Genomic DNA, 19798 nt, shown 5'->3' on the forward strand with positions numbered 1-19798 from the left:
CAGGTTTGCTCTGATGTCAGGCGCCCTGGCCCCCGGAATACAAGTGACTATGGTTGCTGGTGTCTCTATGGGGGTTGCAATACGCACGTGTCGGAGCTGAGAATCTCCTATAACCAGAGCACTTACATTAACAGGCTGCTCAGCGGGTGGCTCACTGAGTGGGGAAAACCTGTTGGACACGTGCAACTGAGATGGTCGGTGCTTTTCCCTACGACTATGTCGCCGAGACGTCACCCAGTCGCCCCGCTGTGAGGGCTCTAATGCCGGAGTCTGGGGTTCTGTACCTGAACTGCTGGCATTCGGGACTGCTACAGCTGAATCTAAACCCTCACTAGTAGTAGTCTGTTCTAACGCCCGAATGCGCCCTTCTAACACTGAGATCTTCTCCGTTAGACTAACCACTAATCTACACTTATCACATGTAAAGTTATCACTAAACACGGAGAAGGAATAACTGAACATATTACACTCAGAACATGGATATAAAGCTCCTGCTGGGGCCATAGTAACAAAGAAATATACTTAGCTTTACAAGATGAGTTGGAGATGATGTTTATGTTGGATTCACCGGCGCTTCTGCTGGTAGTCACAGAAGAACTGCTTTAATTCCGGATGAAACAGGCGATGATGAGCTGGAATACAAAAACCACCAACCAAAGCAACACAAACGCGCTTCGTTCGGACAAAAGTGGCTGTAATTCTAAAGTAAAACGGTGTTATGCGCTGGTGTAAAAAACAAATAAACGCGCTTCCTACGAACAGAAACGGTTATAACTCCCCACAAAACAGAGGTGTTTTAAGAGCTGAAATACAGAACACAACCAAACACAAACGCGCTTCGTGCGGACCGAAAACGGTTTTAATTCTGGATAATTATGATGTTTATGCGCTGAAGTACAAAAACAAACAAAACCGGCTTCGTTCGGATGCCGGTAGCAGAAGTTTCCTAGTTTCCAACACAGCACGAATTTACGTTAGTAAACACAAGCGCTTTTTTACGATAAACAAAATAAAACTAAATCAACAACACACGGAAGATTAACGTATAAATTATATGTTTAAAACATACGTATATAAAAAGTTATTTAGCTAAAGGCTACAAACAAACAACTAGGCTAGCGTCTCAGCGTGCGTACCACCGGAAGTGACGTTCCGGACAGTTAGACAGCGATGATGACTGTCAGTGTGACAGCCATAACATCAAAACCACCTCCTTGTTTCTACACTCACTGTCCATTTTATCAGCTCCACTTACCTTATAGGAGCACTTTGTAGTTCTACAATTACTGACTGTAATCCATCTGTTTCTCTGCATGCTTTGTTAGCCGCCTTGCATGCTGTTCTTCAATGGTCAGGACTCTCCCAAGACCACTACAGAGCAGGTATTATTTGGGTGGTGCATCATTCTCAGCACTGCAGTGACACTGACATGGTGGTGGTGTGTTAGTGTGTGTTGTGCTGGTATGAGTGGATAAGACACAGCAGCGCTAATAGAGTTTTTAAACACCTCACTGTCACTGCTGACCTGAGAATAGTCCACCAACCAAAAATATCCAGCCAACAGTGCCCTGTGGGCAGCATCCTGTGACCACTGATGAAAGTCTAGAATATGAACAACTCAAACAGCAGCAATAGATGAGCGATCGTCTCTGACTTTACATCTACAGTGTGAACCAACTAGGTAGGAGTGTCTTATATAGTGGACAGTGAGTGGACACGGTATTTAAAAACTCCAGCAGCACTGCTGTGTCTGATCCACTCATACCAGCACAACACACACTAACACACCACCACCATGTCATTGTTGCTGAGAATGATCCACCACCTTAATAATACCTGCTCTGTGGTGGTCCTGTGGGGGTCCTGACCATTGAAGAAAGGAGGCTAAAAAGATATGTATGGAAATAGATGGACCATCTAATTGTAGAACTACAAAGTGCTTTTAAATGGTAAGTGGAGCTGATAAATGGACAGTGAGTGTAGAAACAAGGAGGTGGTTTTAATGTTATAGCTCATCAGTGTATAATTTTATAAAAACTTTTAGGAACAGTTGTTTGCCACTGTACAGGAAACAAAAATTAAACAGTTTGTTCTTGTTTAATATGTTTGGATTACAAATTCTTGTATGATTTTAAAGTAAATAGTAGCCCATCTCAGGGCTCTGAGACTCTGTGTCCAGAAAGATTGTGAATAGCACCTCTTTAGATTGTGAATGTGCTGATCTGAGCTGCAGTTCATTTTTGGGTTTTTGATTTGCTTAATGTGTGACTAAGGGGGTACATCCTATGATAGTGATTCCCAAAGAGGGCATCTGGAGGTCAGTCCATGGGTGACACAGAATCTGCTATGAACTGAATACATTTTGAAAACTAATAAAATTACCATAAGAATTCTCAGTTTATTAATATTTGACAGGGAGGGATATTTGCATTGCCACCCTGAAAAAAACGAGAACTGCTGGGCTACATTTTATCCACCGGAAGTAGTAACTGCTGTGTTATAAGCAAAGTAAATGGCAAGAGTTTATATAACCGACCATTAAAGTATTTTATTGCACAATTAAAGAAGTTATTATTTTTTATTGGCACAGTAGTACATGTTTTCTGTTTCTTTGGATCTGAGAGAAAGAAACTAAAATAGACTAAAGGCTTGATTGCTGACAGTTAAACTAATATAAAATATATTGTCCTCAGGGTGCTCAGTTTTATTGGCTGGGTCTTTTTGTGCAGTTTAGATGATATGACTGTATGTTGCCCTAAGGCTCAGTATGTACACATTTCTAAAATCTGAAAAGCCCAGTTGAGTGTGTGATACATTTAATTTAAAATAATTTTATATTTATATTCCCTTTTTGTGTAAAAAAAACTGAAATACAATTTGAAAACAAATCCCACATTATATAAATAAATAAATAATAAAAATAAAGAAAGTATCCTCACATAAAGGATTTTAAGGAATATTAGAATATCTACATTTTCAGGCGTTTCATTAACAATGTCCCCTCCTGTTGAAAAAACCACCCCGCAACCTTCACCCATTTTGAATTAAGCCCAATTTGGCTGGAAAACCCTAAAACCTGGCATCTCTGTGTAGTGACGTCAACCAGGCGAGGTGGATAGCGCCAGTGCACTTTGCTGTTTAAAGTGAATATCGATTCATTTTACATCTCAATTGATTTGTGTTGTGGCATATTTGCATTGATTATTAACTGTCTTGTGGTGCTTCGTTACATCCCTAGTTTAAACCCTGTAACCTTGTGTATACAGAATAGGGCATAATGGTGTGATCAATGGGCCTATGTCATTGTGAGGGCAGCAGTTTAAAAAATGACAGTGGCTGTATTCATGAGTCTCTAAGGAAGCTTGTGTTAGCCCTTGTTAGCCTACTTAGTTCAGAAAATGCACTTTTCTTTTTTTCTCAAAAACAGTCCAAATTGTAAGGCTGTGTACTGGTTTGAGTATTTTGAGTATTTTTCCATATTCCCAAAAGCATTATTGCCTGAAATCCAAGATTGCTGTTTACTCTTGGTCTGTTTAGTCATTCTTGTGTACTGGGTAGTTTCCAATGCCAAGCTTGCTGGAAATCTTTTTTTTTTTTTTTACCCACTTAATGATGTCCAGGATGGTGCTCATTCTGCCAGGCATTTTAAAAATGTGTAATATTGTGTATTGAGTTGCATGAACATGGCTAGTAAAAGAGCATGGGTGTTTCTTATAACCCAGCCAGACATATCAGCTTGCTCATTAATAACTGGGCACTATTTACTCTGGAACCAGTTGGTTGCAGTGTGTTCACTGCAGAAAGAATGGGTTGAAACATTAGCCAACGTTTTACTGTTCTATCTCTGCCCTCTTAGTCTCCCGAGAAAAGGCTTTATATCCTAAGAAAGAAGTGGCTAATGCAGCTGTATCATGTTATGGATCAGGAAACAGTATTTTTTTTACCAATAAAATTTAATAGAAGCGTTTGCTGCGTATTTGTGCTACTGTGTGTTTGTCTAAAAAAAAGAATTAATGAAAACTCTTTTTTTCTTTAAAATCTGTTTAAAATAAGCAGCATGGTTTTGTATCCGTTTACAGAATAACCCATGGTTACTGCTGTATAAACAGTTGGGCAGATTCTCTACCGTTAGACACATTGTCATCAGACAAATCATGTCCTTTAGGTCATGATAAGGATTAGAGATGGGACGATCGATCGGCTATGAATCGGTATCGGCCGATTTTTAATCAAAATATGCTATCGGCGATCGGCGATATTTCCTAAAAGTAGCCGATCCGATCGTGTGATATATAAAGATCATGTTAAGTTAACAGCTCAGTGGATTGATCCAGACTTTGAGCTACGAAGCGCCAACCATCACATCACCATTCATCAACCATCGTACAGAAACCACAGTGAAAGCTCTTCATGACCTAAAATAACATCATTAACGTTGTGCATCATACATACGATGTAATTTTGCTGATTGTAATATTTACTTAAAAAAGATAATTCAATCCGGTCACATCTGAGTCGTTTCTATCAGCACGTTATATAAACTCCTGGTTCACTTTGGTAAATCGTAAGCGGTTCTTACTTGTGATGTAGATGAGAACAGAAAACGTTACAGAGCCAATCAGAGGCAAAAGTTTATTCATTAGCAAATTCGTTAGTTCAGGATCATCTGCTGAACTTTTAGCTCCTTAGACGGAACGAGTCTGACGGTCGGTTACAGATCTGTGGTAATAGCAGTTTAATTAAGCTTTTTAATGAAGCTTTTTAATGTAAGAGAGTCACACAGAATGTTCTGTAGTAGTTGGTGTTTATTTAAAACCACGACATTTAATTAATAACAGTAAACACGGAGAGATAACTGAGAAGAGAAACTTACGCTTCGCGAAAAATGACTCGTGAATCAATGAATCACTTATAGCGATACAGTGAACAAAGCGTCTCTTCTAAAGGCGCACACACACACACACGCGCGCGCGCTGCTCCGGTTTATCTTCACTGTGAGGCTCTTTTTAAGTTTATTTATTTTATTTACTGCTACCCCCCCGATCGCAATCGCCTATCGGCCGATGTCCCTGAAAGGAGATCGCAGATCGGAATCGGTGCCAAAAACCCCGATCGAAGGATATGTTTTTTGTTTTTTTTATCTAAGCAAATCTGTGTAAACCTCCATAGATCAGTGACTGATCATGCTTTGATGGTTTTTTTTGTCTTCCATCTAGTTACAATTTAAATTTTAAGCAACAGCTTATACAACCCCAAATCAAAAAAGAAATTGGTATGGTATGGAAAATGTACGAAAAAAAAGACATAATGAAAGTGAAAAAAAAAAAATCATTTGTTTTGACTCATTGAGGGCATACATACTTTACTTTAAGTTAGGACTGCAGGCAGACCAGTCCAGCACCCATACCCTATTCTTCTGCAGCCATGCCTTTGTAATGTGTGCAGCATGACTGTCTTGAAGGCAGCATATGTTGCTCTGAAATCTCAATGTCATTTTACTGCATTAATGCTGCCATCACAAAGGAGATGGTGGTGGACTTTCGTAGGTCACACAGCCAGTTTCAATCAAGGGGAGTGACGTGGAGGTGGTCAATCAGTGGCGATTTCTCTAAGACTGCAAGGGAAGCTCAGCTCCCCCTAAAATGTAAAAAATTAAATGGTCAAATATGTACAGTTGTGTTAACATTTCATTGACTACAAATGCATTAGAACACGTTCATCTCGAAGACGAGTTCGTTCAGAATCAGCTACTTATCACAAATCGACTGACTCGAACTTCTCATACATTCCCGTAGCGTCAATGCATTTGCCCGTAGAAGCTGAGCGTCTATTCACTTCAATGGGACTGCATGGAAAGGTTTTTTTCATTGCTTCGAATCTCGCCGGTCATTGGATAAATGCCACGATTTTGTCCCACCCCCGGACGCTGAGCGTCTCTGGGGGTGAATGGAGCTGTGGCCGGGTCTGGACTCTGAGCTTCTGCAAGATGATTGGAGGATCAGTCGAAAGGCTGAATCCCGTTTTGATTGACAGCTATTTTGAGATCTACACCTTCAATTAATTAATTTTATGATGTAAGCCAACAATGAGCTTCCCCTCTTTGAAAGACCAGCAGCCGCCACTGTGGTCAATACCTACAAATTCCTTGGGATGCATCTGGATGACAAACTGGACTGGTCAGCTAATACATCCTTTTTTTTACAGTAAGGAGCAAAGCTGGCTTAACCTTTTAAGAAGGTTGAGGTCCTTCAACATATGCAAAAAACTCCTGCATATGTTTTATCAGTCTGTGGTCGCCAGCCTTCTCTTTTATGCTGTGCTGTGTTGGGGAGGCAGCATTAGGAAGAGGGATGAAACGTGGCTGAACAAACTGATCAGGCGAGCTGGGGCAGTGGTTGGCATCGAGCTGGAATCACTGGTTACAGTGGCAGAAAAAAGAACCCTGAGCAAACTGCACTTTATAACGGACAATGACAATCACCCACTACACACAGTTCTTTTAAAACAGAGGAGAATGTTTAGTGATAGGCTCTTGTCTCAGAGCTACTCCACTGATCGACTGTAAAGATCCTTATATCAGCTGTTGTTGAATGACTGTTCTTAATAAAGTGCCATCTGACGGATTAGAGATTATGGGTGTTGAGCTTAGGCTTGTGCCCATGCCCTTTATGCACTAAAATTCCTCCAGATTTCTTGAATCGTTTAGTGATGATATGCACTATAGAGAAAGAAATATGCAAATTGCTTTAAACATTTCAGTAATTGTCTTACAAATTTGTTGACAAACTATAGATCGTCTTCCAATCTTTGCCCCTCAAATACTTTTTTGTTCCAAATCATGATTACAGGCACCTGTTTTAAATTACATCATTATTTAGTTGTGTTACCTTATTACTAACCCTAAATTGCCCCATCTGTTTTTGAAATGTGTTGTAAGCAAATGTAAGAAACTGTTTTTTTATTTGCATTTTCTATACTGACCCAACTTTTTCTGATTTGGGGTAAAAAGACAGTAGGAGAAAACTTAGGAAAGATGTTTAAAAGAAAAAAAAGCAAGTGTAGGTTCAAGTCAGCTTATAGAACTCAACTTACTGGGCTTGTTTTTCAAACTGCATAGTTAAGTTTTGCCTTGAGGTGCTGTGCTTTGCTATAAAAACAGACCATTCTTGTTTCTTTGCATTTTCATGGCCTCTCCTCTTTATTTATTTACATTTCTTAACTGAAGGAATCGGTGCAGCAATTTGTTTAATCACTTACGTGTTTTTTGCTGGGACTTTGTAAGGTATTTTTGTTGCATATTCTTTTGTCAGTTTGGCTACAGACATTTATACCATGCAATCAGGAGTTTTACTTGATATAAGTGATCAGTCATTTAAAAACCAATACCAACTGCTTTAATAAGTGGACTAAGTTCCTGTCTGGTTGGTATTAAAGCATGTAACCACACTGACCATTTGTGGATAAGATAGCATGAACCCCTTGTGATTTCTAGAAAACTATGTGTATTGTAAGCCACACATTTCAGTTGTCTTAGTTGATTATTTCAGTTGTCCAATAGTGTGCACTAGGCTGAAATCACTGCGTTCATATCACACTATATACACCGATCAGCCATAACATTAAAACCATCTCCTTGTTTCTACACTCACTGTCCATTTTATCAGCTCCACTTAGCATATAGAAACACTTTGTAGTTCTACAATTACTGACTGCAGTTCATCTATTTCTCTACATACTTTTTTAGCCTGCTTTCACCCTGTTCTTCAATGGTCAGGACCCCCACGGAGTAGGTATTATTTAGGTGGTGGATCATTCTCAGCACTGCAGTGACAATGACATGGTGGTGGTGTGTTAGTGTGTGTTGTGCTGGTATGAGTGGATCAGACACAGCAGCGCTGCTGCAGTTTTTCAATACCGTGTCCACTCACTGTCCACTCTATAAGACACTCTTACCAAGTTGGTCCACCTTGTAGATGTAAAGTCAGAGATGATCGCTCATCTATTGCTCCTTCATCAGTGGTCACAGGACGCTGCCCACGGGGCACTGTTGGCTGGATATTGGTTAGGTTGGTGGACTATTCCCAGTCCAGCAGTGACAGTGAGGTGTTTAAAAACTCCATCAGCACTGCTTTGTCTTATTCACTTATACTATCACAACACACACTAACACACCACCACCATGTCAGTGTCACTGCAGTGCTGAGAATGATCCAACACTCAAATAATACCTACTCTGTAGTTGTATTGGGAGAGTCCTGACCATTGAAGAACAGCTTGAAAGGGGGTAACAAAGCATGCAGAGAAACAGATGGACTACAGTCAGTAATTGTAGAACTACGAAGTGCACCTATAGGGTAAGTGGAGTTGATAAAATGGACAGTGAGTGTAGAAACAAGGAGGTGGTTTTAATGTTATGGCTGATCAGTGTATTTTGAATCATATTGTTTAGCAACACATTATTACAATCCATAACTTGATTTCTTTACATTAGGCTTTACATTTGGTTTTCCTTAATTGTTTGGTGTGTTTTTGTTTGCTTGTTTATTAATTTTTATTTTTAAGGGAGTGACTTTCACACCAGATTAAATTATAGTCTCTTGTTTTGTACAAGATTTTTTTGCTTGGCTGGTGCAGCATCTAATACACCAGCCCACTAGAGACTAGATTCTCAACAAACACCTGTGTAGCGTATTAAATATGCAATATGCAATATGAGCGGTTCTAGCAATCATACGGCAATTACGTTAGTATAAGAGACTTTTCTGTGGTGTGGTGTGCTGACAATGTTTGATGTATGGAGTGCGTTTTGTATGTTTGGGGATTCCATAAAGTGTCGCTTCTCTACACGTGATCATCTCTCTTTAGTTTTTGCTCAAAAGAATGAACCAGTAAAGTATTACGCTTCCGATAGTTTGTCTATGTACAGTTTATTTCTTTCTTTATAAACTCAGCAAACTCTAAAGACACTCGGTTACACTAGCAATCGGTTAGACAAAATGTCCAATGTCTAAGTGTAAAGCAGCTAAAAACACAACTCGGGTAACTGAGTTTGGAAAACTTCCATTCTGTGGACGCAGAGGATGGAGTGTCAAAACACGGACGAGTATTTTGGTCTTTGAGAGGGAGCTATTAAGGTAGACTTTGCTGTGTATTGTAGCTTCCATTGATTCTATCATTTAGTTTATGAGTGTTATTAAATGACTGCCGTGGAATGTGGCACTTTTCTTTAAAAATCTGTGTAGTCTGTGATTATTAAAAAATAAGTTCCATGAAATTAAGCACATTTTCCCATGAATTTGGTAGGGCCCTACAAATAACCTAAAAATGTCTGAAGAGCATGAAAAAAACTAAACCTAAAAAAGAAATGTAATCAAAGCACAAAAAAAGTATATGAAAATTTTTTATTGCCACTCACTCTTGATGACATCATTGACATGTGCCACTGATCTACAACTCGTCTGTCACAGCCATTCAGAAATTAAAACACACTGATCTACTTCAACTTTTAGCATTTTAAAAATCATCTACTACTGCCACATCTAAAACACTGTTAACACAATAAAAATCATCTACGACTACCACATCTAAAACACTTATCACAATAAAAACCATTTACTACTGCCACATCTAAAAACACTGTTAACACAGTAAAAATCATTTACTACTGCCACATCTAAAAACACTGTTTAAACACAATAAAAATCATTTTATAAATGATAAATCGCTCACCTGAGATAATAAAAAAATCTTGTCCGACTTTGAGATCTCTCACATCCTCAACGACTGATCCGTTAGTGTTATAAAATAAAACAAACTACACCAGTTCCCGTTTAGCGACAGACATCCTCTTCAAAATCCAGCAGGGTTTAATAATAAGCACTTTGGTTTTTAATAATCTAAAAACTTGACAGCACTTTAACGAAAAATCTCAACTCAATTCTAATTAGTTCATTGCGTTTGATTGACATCCACATCTTCTAATCGTTGACACTTTTGTTAAACAAGCCAAAAATGCTGCTAAATGTTCTGTGTGTAAAAGCTAAAATAAAAACAGCAGTTTTGCATAAGTGTGATGTTGTAGGTTCTGTATTTATTTCTTTAAAATATTTGTTTCACAGTCTGAGCATTGTTATTTAGATAGCTAGTTTAACCATGGTGCATTGAGACATGTATTATTACTGCTTAGTTGTTTGAGAGGAGAAATGACAGTATCGGCTTGGTATCGGTATCGGCAGATACTCAATTTGCAGTATCATATCGGACATAAAAAGTGGTATTGAGCCAGCCCTAGTTTGCACCTTTAATCATATGGAAAAAGTAATATATTTGTCTGAAAACCTGCAGACAATAAAACAAGCTCATGTTCATTGTAATTAAAAGTAATTTTATTTAAATGTGTATTAAAAACTTTTTGTTTCTTTTTACAGAGTATATAGTAGCCTTTAATGGCTATTTTACAGCAAAGGCACGCAGTCACTTCATCAGCAGTGCCTTGCGGAGTGCTGACACAGTAAACTGGCACATTTTGCAGCGTGAAAACCCAGCCAGCGACTACCCCAGCGACTTTGAGGTGGTGCAGATCAGGCACGATGCCCGCAAAAGCCTGCTTACGCTGCAGGACCATCCTTACATCAAGCGAGTCACCCCTCAGCGCAAGGTCTTCCGTACTCTCAAACTGCTCAGTGGTAGGTACACAGGAGTGTGTGTGTGTGTGTGTGTGTGTGGGTGTGTGTGTGTGTGTGTGTGTGTGTGTGTGTGTGTGTGTGTGTGTGTGTGTGTGTGAGAGAGAGGGTACAAGCGATTGAGTTATTATATACAGTGGTACCTTGAAACGTCAGTTGGTTCCACGAGTGGCATTGAGTTTTAAGGTATTTTTTCCCATAAGGATGTATAGGAAACCTGTTAATGCATTCCATGGTCCCGTGGAACTGCATATATTTTAGGCTAATGTATAAAAATAGGGTTGTTTTTGACACTTATACACTGAAAATAACACAAGTATAATATAAAAATGCTGAAATACAAATAAAAAACAGTTAAAAATCAATCAAAAATACAATAAAACCTGCACTTTACCTTTCTCGTTCTTTTAATATATTGTTACATTCTTTTTTTTAATGATGAGCGTTTTAGACTCTCAAAAAAGCTGATTCTTACCATTTCTCAGAACCCGGCGCTATAACACAAGTTTAAAAGTGAAACAGGAGAAAAATCCATCTAAACACAGATACATGTGGAGCTTTCAGAGTGGATTTGACAGTTATTACACACAAATGCAGTTTTGTCTAATATTCGCATGACGTTTTACCACACCGCTCAAGCTAAGCGCTGAAAAAAGCAGCAGTTTAAAGGTACAAACTTCTCGAGTTTCAAAGATTTTGAGTTTAGGGGTTTAAGTTACAAGGTACCACTGTATTACTTTTTATGCACAGAGATAAAGGATTCAACATCTTGACATTTGTTATTTTATTGCAATCATCTCAAATTTGACCTTTTAACTAAGAGTAGTGATTTGTTTTGCACACCTGCATTTCTGTGATGGGGATAAAGAACAGTATTGCGACACCTAATTGTGTAATTTATGATCATAATATCCTCTGTAAGCATGTACTTGCAGATATCAAGTTGTCTACAGCCTACTGATCAGGACAAATGTCCAGGATATTATATTGATTTAGAAATTAAGTCACTGTCTTGCTTAAATCAGATTATGAGGAATTATTTGTTAATGAATCACTTTGATAGTGAATCGTAAAACAGAGTAAAGAGTTCCTCGATAAGAAATTAAATTGTGTGAAAGGTTGCTTCCTGGTAAATTGCTGTGTTAAGTGTTGTGTTCTTTTATGAAAGAAAAGACTCAGATCACCAACTAACAGTTACTCATTTATTCAATATGATAAGATCAAAAGTGTGTTCCCAGCTGGGGGCTTTCTATCTACAATGGCTCTCTATCTACAACCACCATTAACACACAAGCATCAGGGAAAGTTGAGAAGAGCTGCCCCGAACCTTCCTGACTGGAGTTTAAGTATTCTTAACCACACCCACAGTCCATTTGTCCATTTCTTTGTTTCAGTCCATTTCTTCTCGTCACCTCTTCCATGGGCCCGCTGCCAGTTTCAGAATTGTTGTCTTTGTTTACACAATATCCTCTGGTATATTGTCAATTCATTATTTTACACAATGTTGTCCGACTCCGCTTATCCTATACTGTACATTCTGACCTAGCACATCAAGGGCCTCTCAGCTGAGAATGGTTTATCGTAACAGCTTTACGATTTATCATAACAACTTTCGTGTCATAATAACTTTAATGAACACACACACCCCTGTGAAAAAGTTGAATCCCCACGGTTGATAGTGGCCTTTTAGGGTGATGGTAGCCTTCCAAAACCGTAACTGTCCCCCCTTTCACACCATTTATGGTGTGAAAAATAAATCCCGAATTACATAGTGAAAGGTAACTTAGATGTTCTGAATAACAAAATAAATCTTATCATTCTAACTTTATGTTTACTGTGCATGTGCATGTACGAGCTGGGTGCTTCTCTCAAGGACATAGGAGGCGAAGGTTTTCGGTAACAGTCCTTTTCTCTCTTAAACCTCAGAAAGGTGTGATACTTTGGCAATTCACCGATCCCCCAGCCCCCAATGTGAGATACTCCACCCTCAGGATTCATGATTCATGATTTACTGCAAAGTTAAGCATAAACTATTATGAAAAACAACTATTTTACCTGATGTCTTAGACATCCTCCGGATCAACCTCGTACATTTCAAATCCCTCATTGGTTAATATTGTCACTTTACTGGCTTACAGGGTAATTTTTGTTTTATTGTCACCCCCCTTAATCAATACAGTTTTTAATAAACCTGGTCACCAGAGTCCTAATGCACGGTAAGGCCACACTTATGGTGATGGAAGTCTAAACACCCAGGATCAATGACTTGTACTGTCCAAAAGTCTTTGTCAACATCATGTTAGAAGGATTTTCAATGCCACTATTTTCAGCCAACTCATTGCTCAGAGAAATCAACCCCTCCGTTGCTGATGGAACCTTCGGGGACAGTGTTGTTTGGAATAAAGGTGCAACAGGTATGCCCAAACATTTTACAAACACCCCCCTTTTCGGCTAAAATGAGATCTAAAGCTATCCTGTTTTTCCAATTCATTAAACTAGTTTTTTCCAATTGCTCATGAATGCCTATTACTGCATCTCTAGTGTAATTTACAAACCTTTGCTGATTTTAATAAATATAATTAATCCAATCTACATTTTTATTCATTATGGACCACCAAAACAGCATACTCTCAAACCCATCGGCAATCTGATCTCTTTACACTGGCTTTACACTCGTCTGGCACACCCCTGGGTACCCCAATCTTACCTATATAAATTTTTTTGATCAAAAGCGCCACCTGTGGTCTTGATTGACCTTTTTTCCTATCTAGATTATCACTAGTCAACATTACTGTCCCCATTGGTAGCACGTACAGCGGTAGGATCGGCTGGACCAAGGCACAGGTACCCCTCCCGTCCTAGGCAATATGGACCTCAGTAGTTTAGAAGCGCACACCCACCAAATATCAGCCCATCCCACAGTTTGTCTAGTGAACCAATCTGCCGAGAAGCCATCAGTGTCTTTGCCAACATTCGTAGTGTCTCCACACCATGGAAGTCAACTCACTTCTGTCTCCCCCGTGGTTCTGGTGAAACACGTATAGTTACCTTTTTATTGGGTGTATACAGGTGGGATGGACTTTCCCCAACACCACTGGGAACAGGTAATGCTCACTGGTGCAGTCGCCCTCTGGTGCTGCAGTTCTACTGAATGGGGACACAACACATTTTAAACCCTCAGGGTCATTAAATCTGTTAAACGAGAGAGGCACGGTTCCCAGATGGGGTCTGTCAGAGGAGCATGCGTAGCAATTGCTCAGGTTGGCCTGCTTAGTGGTATACATTATCCAATTTAGTCACTCATTGCGATCCTCTAACCCAGTTTCTATAGCAAAGGTTACTGTTAAAGCAGTTACACTAAATACCTTAATAATTTTGGGGCCAGATTCAGTAGTAATGGCTGGCACACTGTTACCAAATGATTCGGTGGGCCCCATATTAGGTTTAGATATTACATTTAATCGGAAAACCCAGATATTGTCAGAGCCTGATTGGTGGCTGAAAATATGATGGCCAGTATAATTCCTGCTAATATGGAAAAGACACACAGAGTTGCCTAGATTTCATTTAGGCAAAACCCAGGGGCCTACAAGCCTGTTCAGTTACGTCACTATGGGGATTAAAAGGCATTTCTAAGGTTAAGAGGGAGATTAATTAACAACAGTAAACAATTATATTAATGAGGTGTTCAAATCACACAGATCTTGGCCACACAGGCTCTCCGTAAATAATACAAATATATTGATAAACCACACAGGTTTCAAATCACACAGATTTTGGCCACACAGGCTCTCCGTAAATAATTACACAGCATCACCTTTTCTAGTACAGACGGTCAGACGGTATCACACAGCATCATCTGATTCCCATCGGGGTGGAACACACAGCATCACCTAGTACTGATACAACACACTAGTTGACCTTCTCACCCACCTATTCTATGTTTTGAAGTAAGAAGAAAATTTTAGCAGACTTACCGCGGTACTTATCATCAAACCCTCCTCTAATTGTTTTCACCTATTCTAGCAGAAATTTGAAAAAACAGGCTTCTGCTTACCTTTTTCAGTTTGGGTGCCCGGTGTGAGTGTCTGAGAATTACCCCCACGGTTGTCATCTGCACTGTTGTCCAATTTCTTTCATCATGTCCGGGGTCACCATAAGCTAGAATGTGTCAATGACACAAAGCTATGTAATTACTGATTAAGGCAATCCTGTATTTACACTGATGCTTAGTTGTCTTGGAAAGTTTTCTGCTCAGCTGGTTTGAGATAACCAACATTGTTTTGGGATGGTGTACAGCCAAGCTTTAATGATTAAACTATACAGTGTTTTAATGGCGAAGCTAAATTCCATACAGTAGATGTTTTTCTTTATTAATATTGTCATTTTGTCCATATTTTCTGGGAGATCTGGTCTGTTGGCATGGGCAAACTAATACTATCCATATAGATTTGCACCCAGAAACACACAAACATGTCTGTTGTTAGTTTACTCAAAATGTAGTGACTGAGTAAGAAGAGTACTTCCAGCTGTGCCTCCAGGATAAGAAAACAGCAGGGGACAGACAGAACAGCCATTTATGCCTGTCTTGGGCTGAAGTAAATACCCCCCACAGCAGTAAAAGACTGCTGTGTTTTAGAACCCCCACAGAACTACCCAGACTAGTCACACCAACATGTTGGTCTGCAAACACGTTTAAAAGCCTTTGAGCCTGACTAATATATAATTATTCTTTTCGAGTACCCACCAACACCCACCCTCACATTCATATAATGGAACATATGTAGAAAAGGTTTGTAGTTTGCTGTTTGTTTAAAAAGAAAATGTCTGTAACCAGGGAACATAGCTTACAAAAAGTGGAAATGTCACTTTCACCATGATTTAGTCGCATCAATCTGAGGTGCACTCCTACAAAGCTTGCAATTTCATTATCGAGGGTGTGCAAACTCTGTCAGGAACCAGCTGATTAGCAGGCAAATGTGCCTTTGGTACTAACATGTTCACATACTTTTGACCATTTATTGAAAAAAGTAGTCATTATAATTTACCTATTTTAGGGCTCAGTCCCAGTGAGCATGGGCAAGATAAAATGAATTCAATTGCAGTCTATAAGGAAACAAACCTGCGCACAACAATAAAAAATATTAAGTGTTCAAAATTAGTGGAAAATGATTATCATGGTAGTTAAGTCTTGCTTAATGCCAAATCTTACTTTCTGCACCTAATTAAAACATTTCAAGAACATACAGTCAAGCCGGAAAGTCTGCACACCCCTTTCACTTTCTACGTTTTATTACGTTACAGACTCATTCTATAATAGATTGAGTTCTTTTTTACCTTTAAACATCTACACACAATCACCAATAATTATGAAGTGAAAAACAGGGTTTAGAAAATATGCAATTTTATTTTACTGACAAAAATGGTTTATTTAGGAGTTACATCTCTGTACACACCCTTAGCCTAATACTTGGTTGATGCACCTTTGGCAGCAAATACGACATCAAGGCGTCTTGGAAAAGAAGCTACAAGCTTGGCATGCTTGTTTCAGGACATTTTTGCCCATTCCTCCTTTCATATCCTTGCAAGCTCCGTCAGGTTGGATGGGGAGCGTCGGTACACAGCCATTTTCAGCTCTTTCCACAGATGTTCTATTGGATTCAGGTCTGGGCTTTGGCTGGGCCACTCAAGGACATTCACAGACTTTCTCCAAAGCCACTCCTTTGTTCTCTTGGTTGTGTGCTTCGGGTTGTCATGTTGGAAGGTAAACCTTCTCCTGAGGTCCAGAGCGCTCTGGAGCAGGTTTTCTTCAAGGATCTCGGTGTACTTAACTGCAATCATCTTTCCCTCTTATCAGGACTAGTCACCCCGGCCCACTGCTGAAAAACATCCCCACATCATGATGCTGCCACCGCCATGCTTTACTGTAGGGATGGCATAAGCAAGGTGATGAGCGGTGCCTGGTTTCCTCCAGATGTGGCCAAGGCCCGTCTTTCCCGATTGCTTAATTTGGCTGGGCGGCCAGCTCTAGGAAGATTTTTGGTGGTTCCAAACTTCTCCCATTTATGAATGATGGTGGCCACTGTGCCCTTCTCCAGATCTATGTCTTGACACAATCCTGTTTCTGAGGTCTGCAGATAATTTCTTTGACCCCATGGCTTGGAGTTTGCTCTGATATGCACTGTCAACTGTGGGACCTTATATAGGCAGGTGTTGGCAATCCCCAATCATGTCAAATCAATTGAATTTACCACAGGTGGACTCCAATTAAATTGTAGAAACATCTCAAGCAGTATCAGTTAAACCAAATGCATCTCAGCTCACTTTTGGGTGTCATATCAAAGGGTGTGCAGACTTGTGTACATATGATATTTTATATTTAGATTTTTAATAAATTAGCACAAATGTCTAAAAACCTGCTTTCATTTTGTCATTGTGGCTATTTTGTGTAGAATTTTGTGACAAAAAATAAACTTAATATATTTATAGAATAATATAATATATATATAATATATATAATTATAGAATGAGTCTGTAATGTAATAAAATGTGGAGAAGGTGAAAGGGGTGTGCAGACTTTCCGGCTTGACTGTACAACCCCAAATCAGAAATAGTTGGGACAGAATGGAAAATGTATGTTTAAAAAAAATGCAATGTTTTTTTAATGTTTAGATTGACTTTTACTTAATTGCAGACAATATAAACTAAACATATTTCATGTTTTAGCCTGTGTCAACCTTAAATTGCCCCTGTCCCAACTTTTTTTGCAATGTATTGCTGGCCTGAAATGCAGGAAAGGATGTATATTAACAAATGAAATTAAGTTGACCAGACAGAATATGAAATGTCTTGGGTTCATCCTGTCTGCAATTAAATAAAGGTCAAAGTAAATATTAGAAACGCCATGTTTTTGATTAGTATGTACATTTTGCATACTTACTGCTTTATTTACTGCTGCCCACTGTCTATATGAGCTTTAAATTAGGCCTCAGCATTGGGTTACTGTTGTTTTAGCTTTCAATAGGGGCAGTAGCCCTTGGGGAAAAAAAACAGTTGAGAACAGCTCCACACATCACTTTACTGTCTTCGTAAGTAGCAGCCGGGAAAAATATTTGTCATAGATATTCAATATTAAAAGGGAAAAAATAATGATGCCAAGCTGTGATTGCAGAAAAGAGTTTTTTTTAACAAGAAAAATAACAGATTCAACATCTTGACATTTGTTATTTTAGTGCAATCATCTTAAATTCATTCTGAGTTTGACCTTTTAACAAAGAGAAGTGATTTGTTTTGCACACCTGCATTTCTGTAATGGGGTTGATTGCACAGAGCTCTTAAATATGAATAAACCCAGACCGTTTGTACAATGAGATTTTAGAGCCAATGTGCAATTAGTTTCAATTATTAAAATAAATGTCAAATTAGAAATATTCATTTGTTATTTACTGTTTGGTTGAGCGATCTTGGTCAGTGATTACAGCCAGCAGTCTTTGGATAAGTCTTTAATTTAGCATGTGATTGAACAGTTGTGACATTTTGCAAATTATTTTAGTTAATCTTCCCTGGAACTGTTGCGTAAGGGCTTTTTTGTGTAGCAGCTTGGAAAAGGTCAATCCATAAACATATTTGTCAGTTGCAGCCACTAATATTTCCAGCTCAGTGAGAGTTAGTTCCAGAGGAACCACAATAACCAGTTTTCATTTGGTTCATTTACTGAAGTCTGGACTGAATAGCAATGTGACTATAGATTGTTTTTTTTTAATCTTATATTGAACTGAACTGAGCTCTAAGGTACAGTGTCCTTGTACGCTCATGTCCTTTTACAGATCCCTTCTTTAGGATAAGGTCCGATTAGATCCATTGTTTTGGACACTTTTAAAACTAGCTTTTCATGTGTGTGATACCTATCAGGAATTTGTAGTAGTTGACAAAGTAATGCATTGCATGAAAACAAAGCTAGTCTAATTATAACCTTGAGAAATTACTACTTTACAAATCACTGTTTTATTATTTTATTAACCTGTTGGTGTGGTTTTAGCCTTTTTTAATTGACATTGACATTGTAAAATTTTCATTGATCAACTGGAATTTGTATTTTACTATACATTGATAAGGCATAACGTTATAACCACCTTCCTAATATTGTGTTGGTCCCCCTTTGCTGCCAAAACAGCCCTGACATGCCGAGGCATGGACTCCACTAGACCCCTGAAGGTGTGCTGTTGTTTCTGGCACCAAGTTGTTAACAGCAGATCCTTTAACTCCTGTAAGTTGCAAGGTGGGGCCTCCATGGATGGGACTTGTCCAGCACATCCCACAGATGCTTGACTGGATTGAGATCTGGGGAATTTGGAGGCCTTGTTGTTGCTCCTCAAACCATTCCTGAACCATTTTTGCTTTGTGGCAGGGCACATTATCCTGCTGAAAGAGGCCAGTGTTATTAATTTTTCCTAATGTTCATAATGTTATGCCTGGTTGGTGTATTTGAAATTTGCAGAGAGGGTGCTCAGGTAGAACATGGCCTTTATATGATGGCCTATAAAAAGGTTTCTCATTACCAAGGTGTCACACAAGAAGCATCTTGTGATGGGTAAAAGCAAAGAGCTCTCTCAAGACCTTTACAACCTTATTGTTGCAAAACATACTGATGGTATTTGTTACAGACGTATTTCTAAACTTCTAAATGTTCCAGTGAGCATTGTTGGGGCCATTATCCGGAAGTGGAAAAAACATCATTTCACCATAAACCGGCCACGACCAGGTGCTCCTCGCAGAAGGTGCTCCCTGAAGAAAGGATGAATGGAGAAATGTATCGAGACATTCTTGATAAGAATCTGCTGCCATCTACCAGAATGCTGAAGATGAAACAAGGGTGGACATTTCAGCAAGACAATGATCCCAAACACACCAGGAAAACTCTCAAGTGGTTTCAGAGAAAGAAAATAAAGCTGCTAGAATGGCCCAGTCAATCACCCGACTTGAATCCAATTGAAAATCTATGGAAAGAACTGAAGATCAGAGTTCATAGAAGAGGCCCCCGGAACCTTCAAGATTTGAAGACAGTTTGTGTGGAAGAATGGGCCAAAATCACACCTGTACAATGCATGTGACTAGTT

The 19798-nt window shown here is 39.0% G+C and overlaps 1 protein-coding gene across 1 annotated transcript in view; it reads left to right on the forward strand.

Annotated features, from left to right (window-relative positions):
• The window catches only part of mbtps1 (membrane-bound transcription factor peptidase, site 1), a 59460-nt gene that overhangs the window by 6417 nt on the left and 33245 nt on the right, over positions 1-19798 (forward strand). Inside the window, exon 2 of the mRNA XM_063004118.1 lies at positions 10428-10685. Within this exon, the coding sequence (XP_062860188.1) occupies positions 10428-10685 (258 nt within the window). The remainder of the gene's footprint in view (positions 1-10427; positions 10686-19798) is intronic.

This window comes from Trichomycterus rosablanca, chromosome 11, assembly GCF_030014385.1.
Source record: "Trichomycterus rosablanca isolate fTriRos1 chromosome 11, fTriRos1.hap1, whole genome shotgun sequence".
In the NCBI taxonomy this organism is placed as follows: domain Eukaryota; kingdom Metazoa; phylum Chordata; class Actinopteri; order Siluriformes; family Trichomycteridae; genus Trichomycterus; species Trichomycterus rosablanca.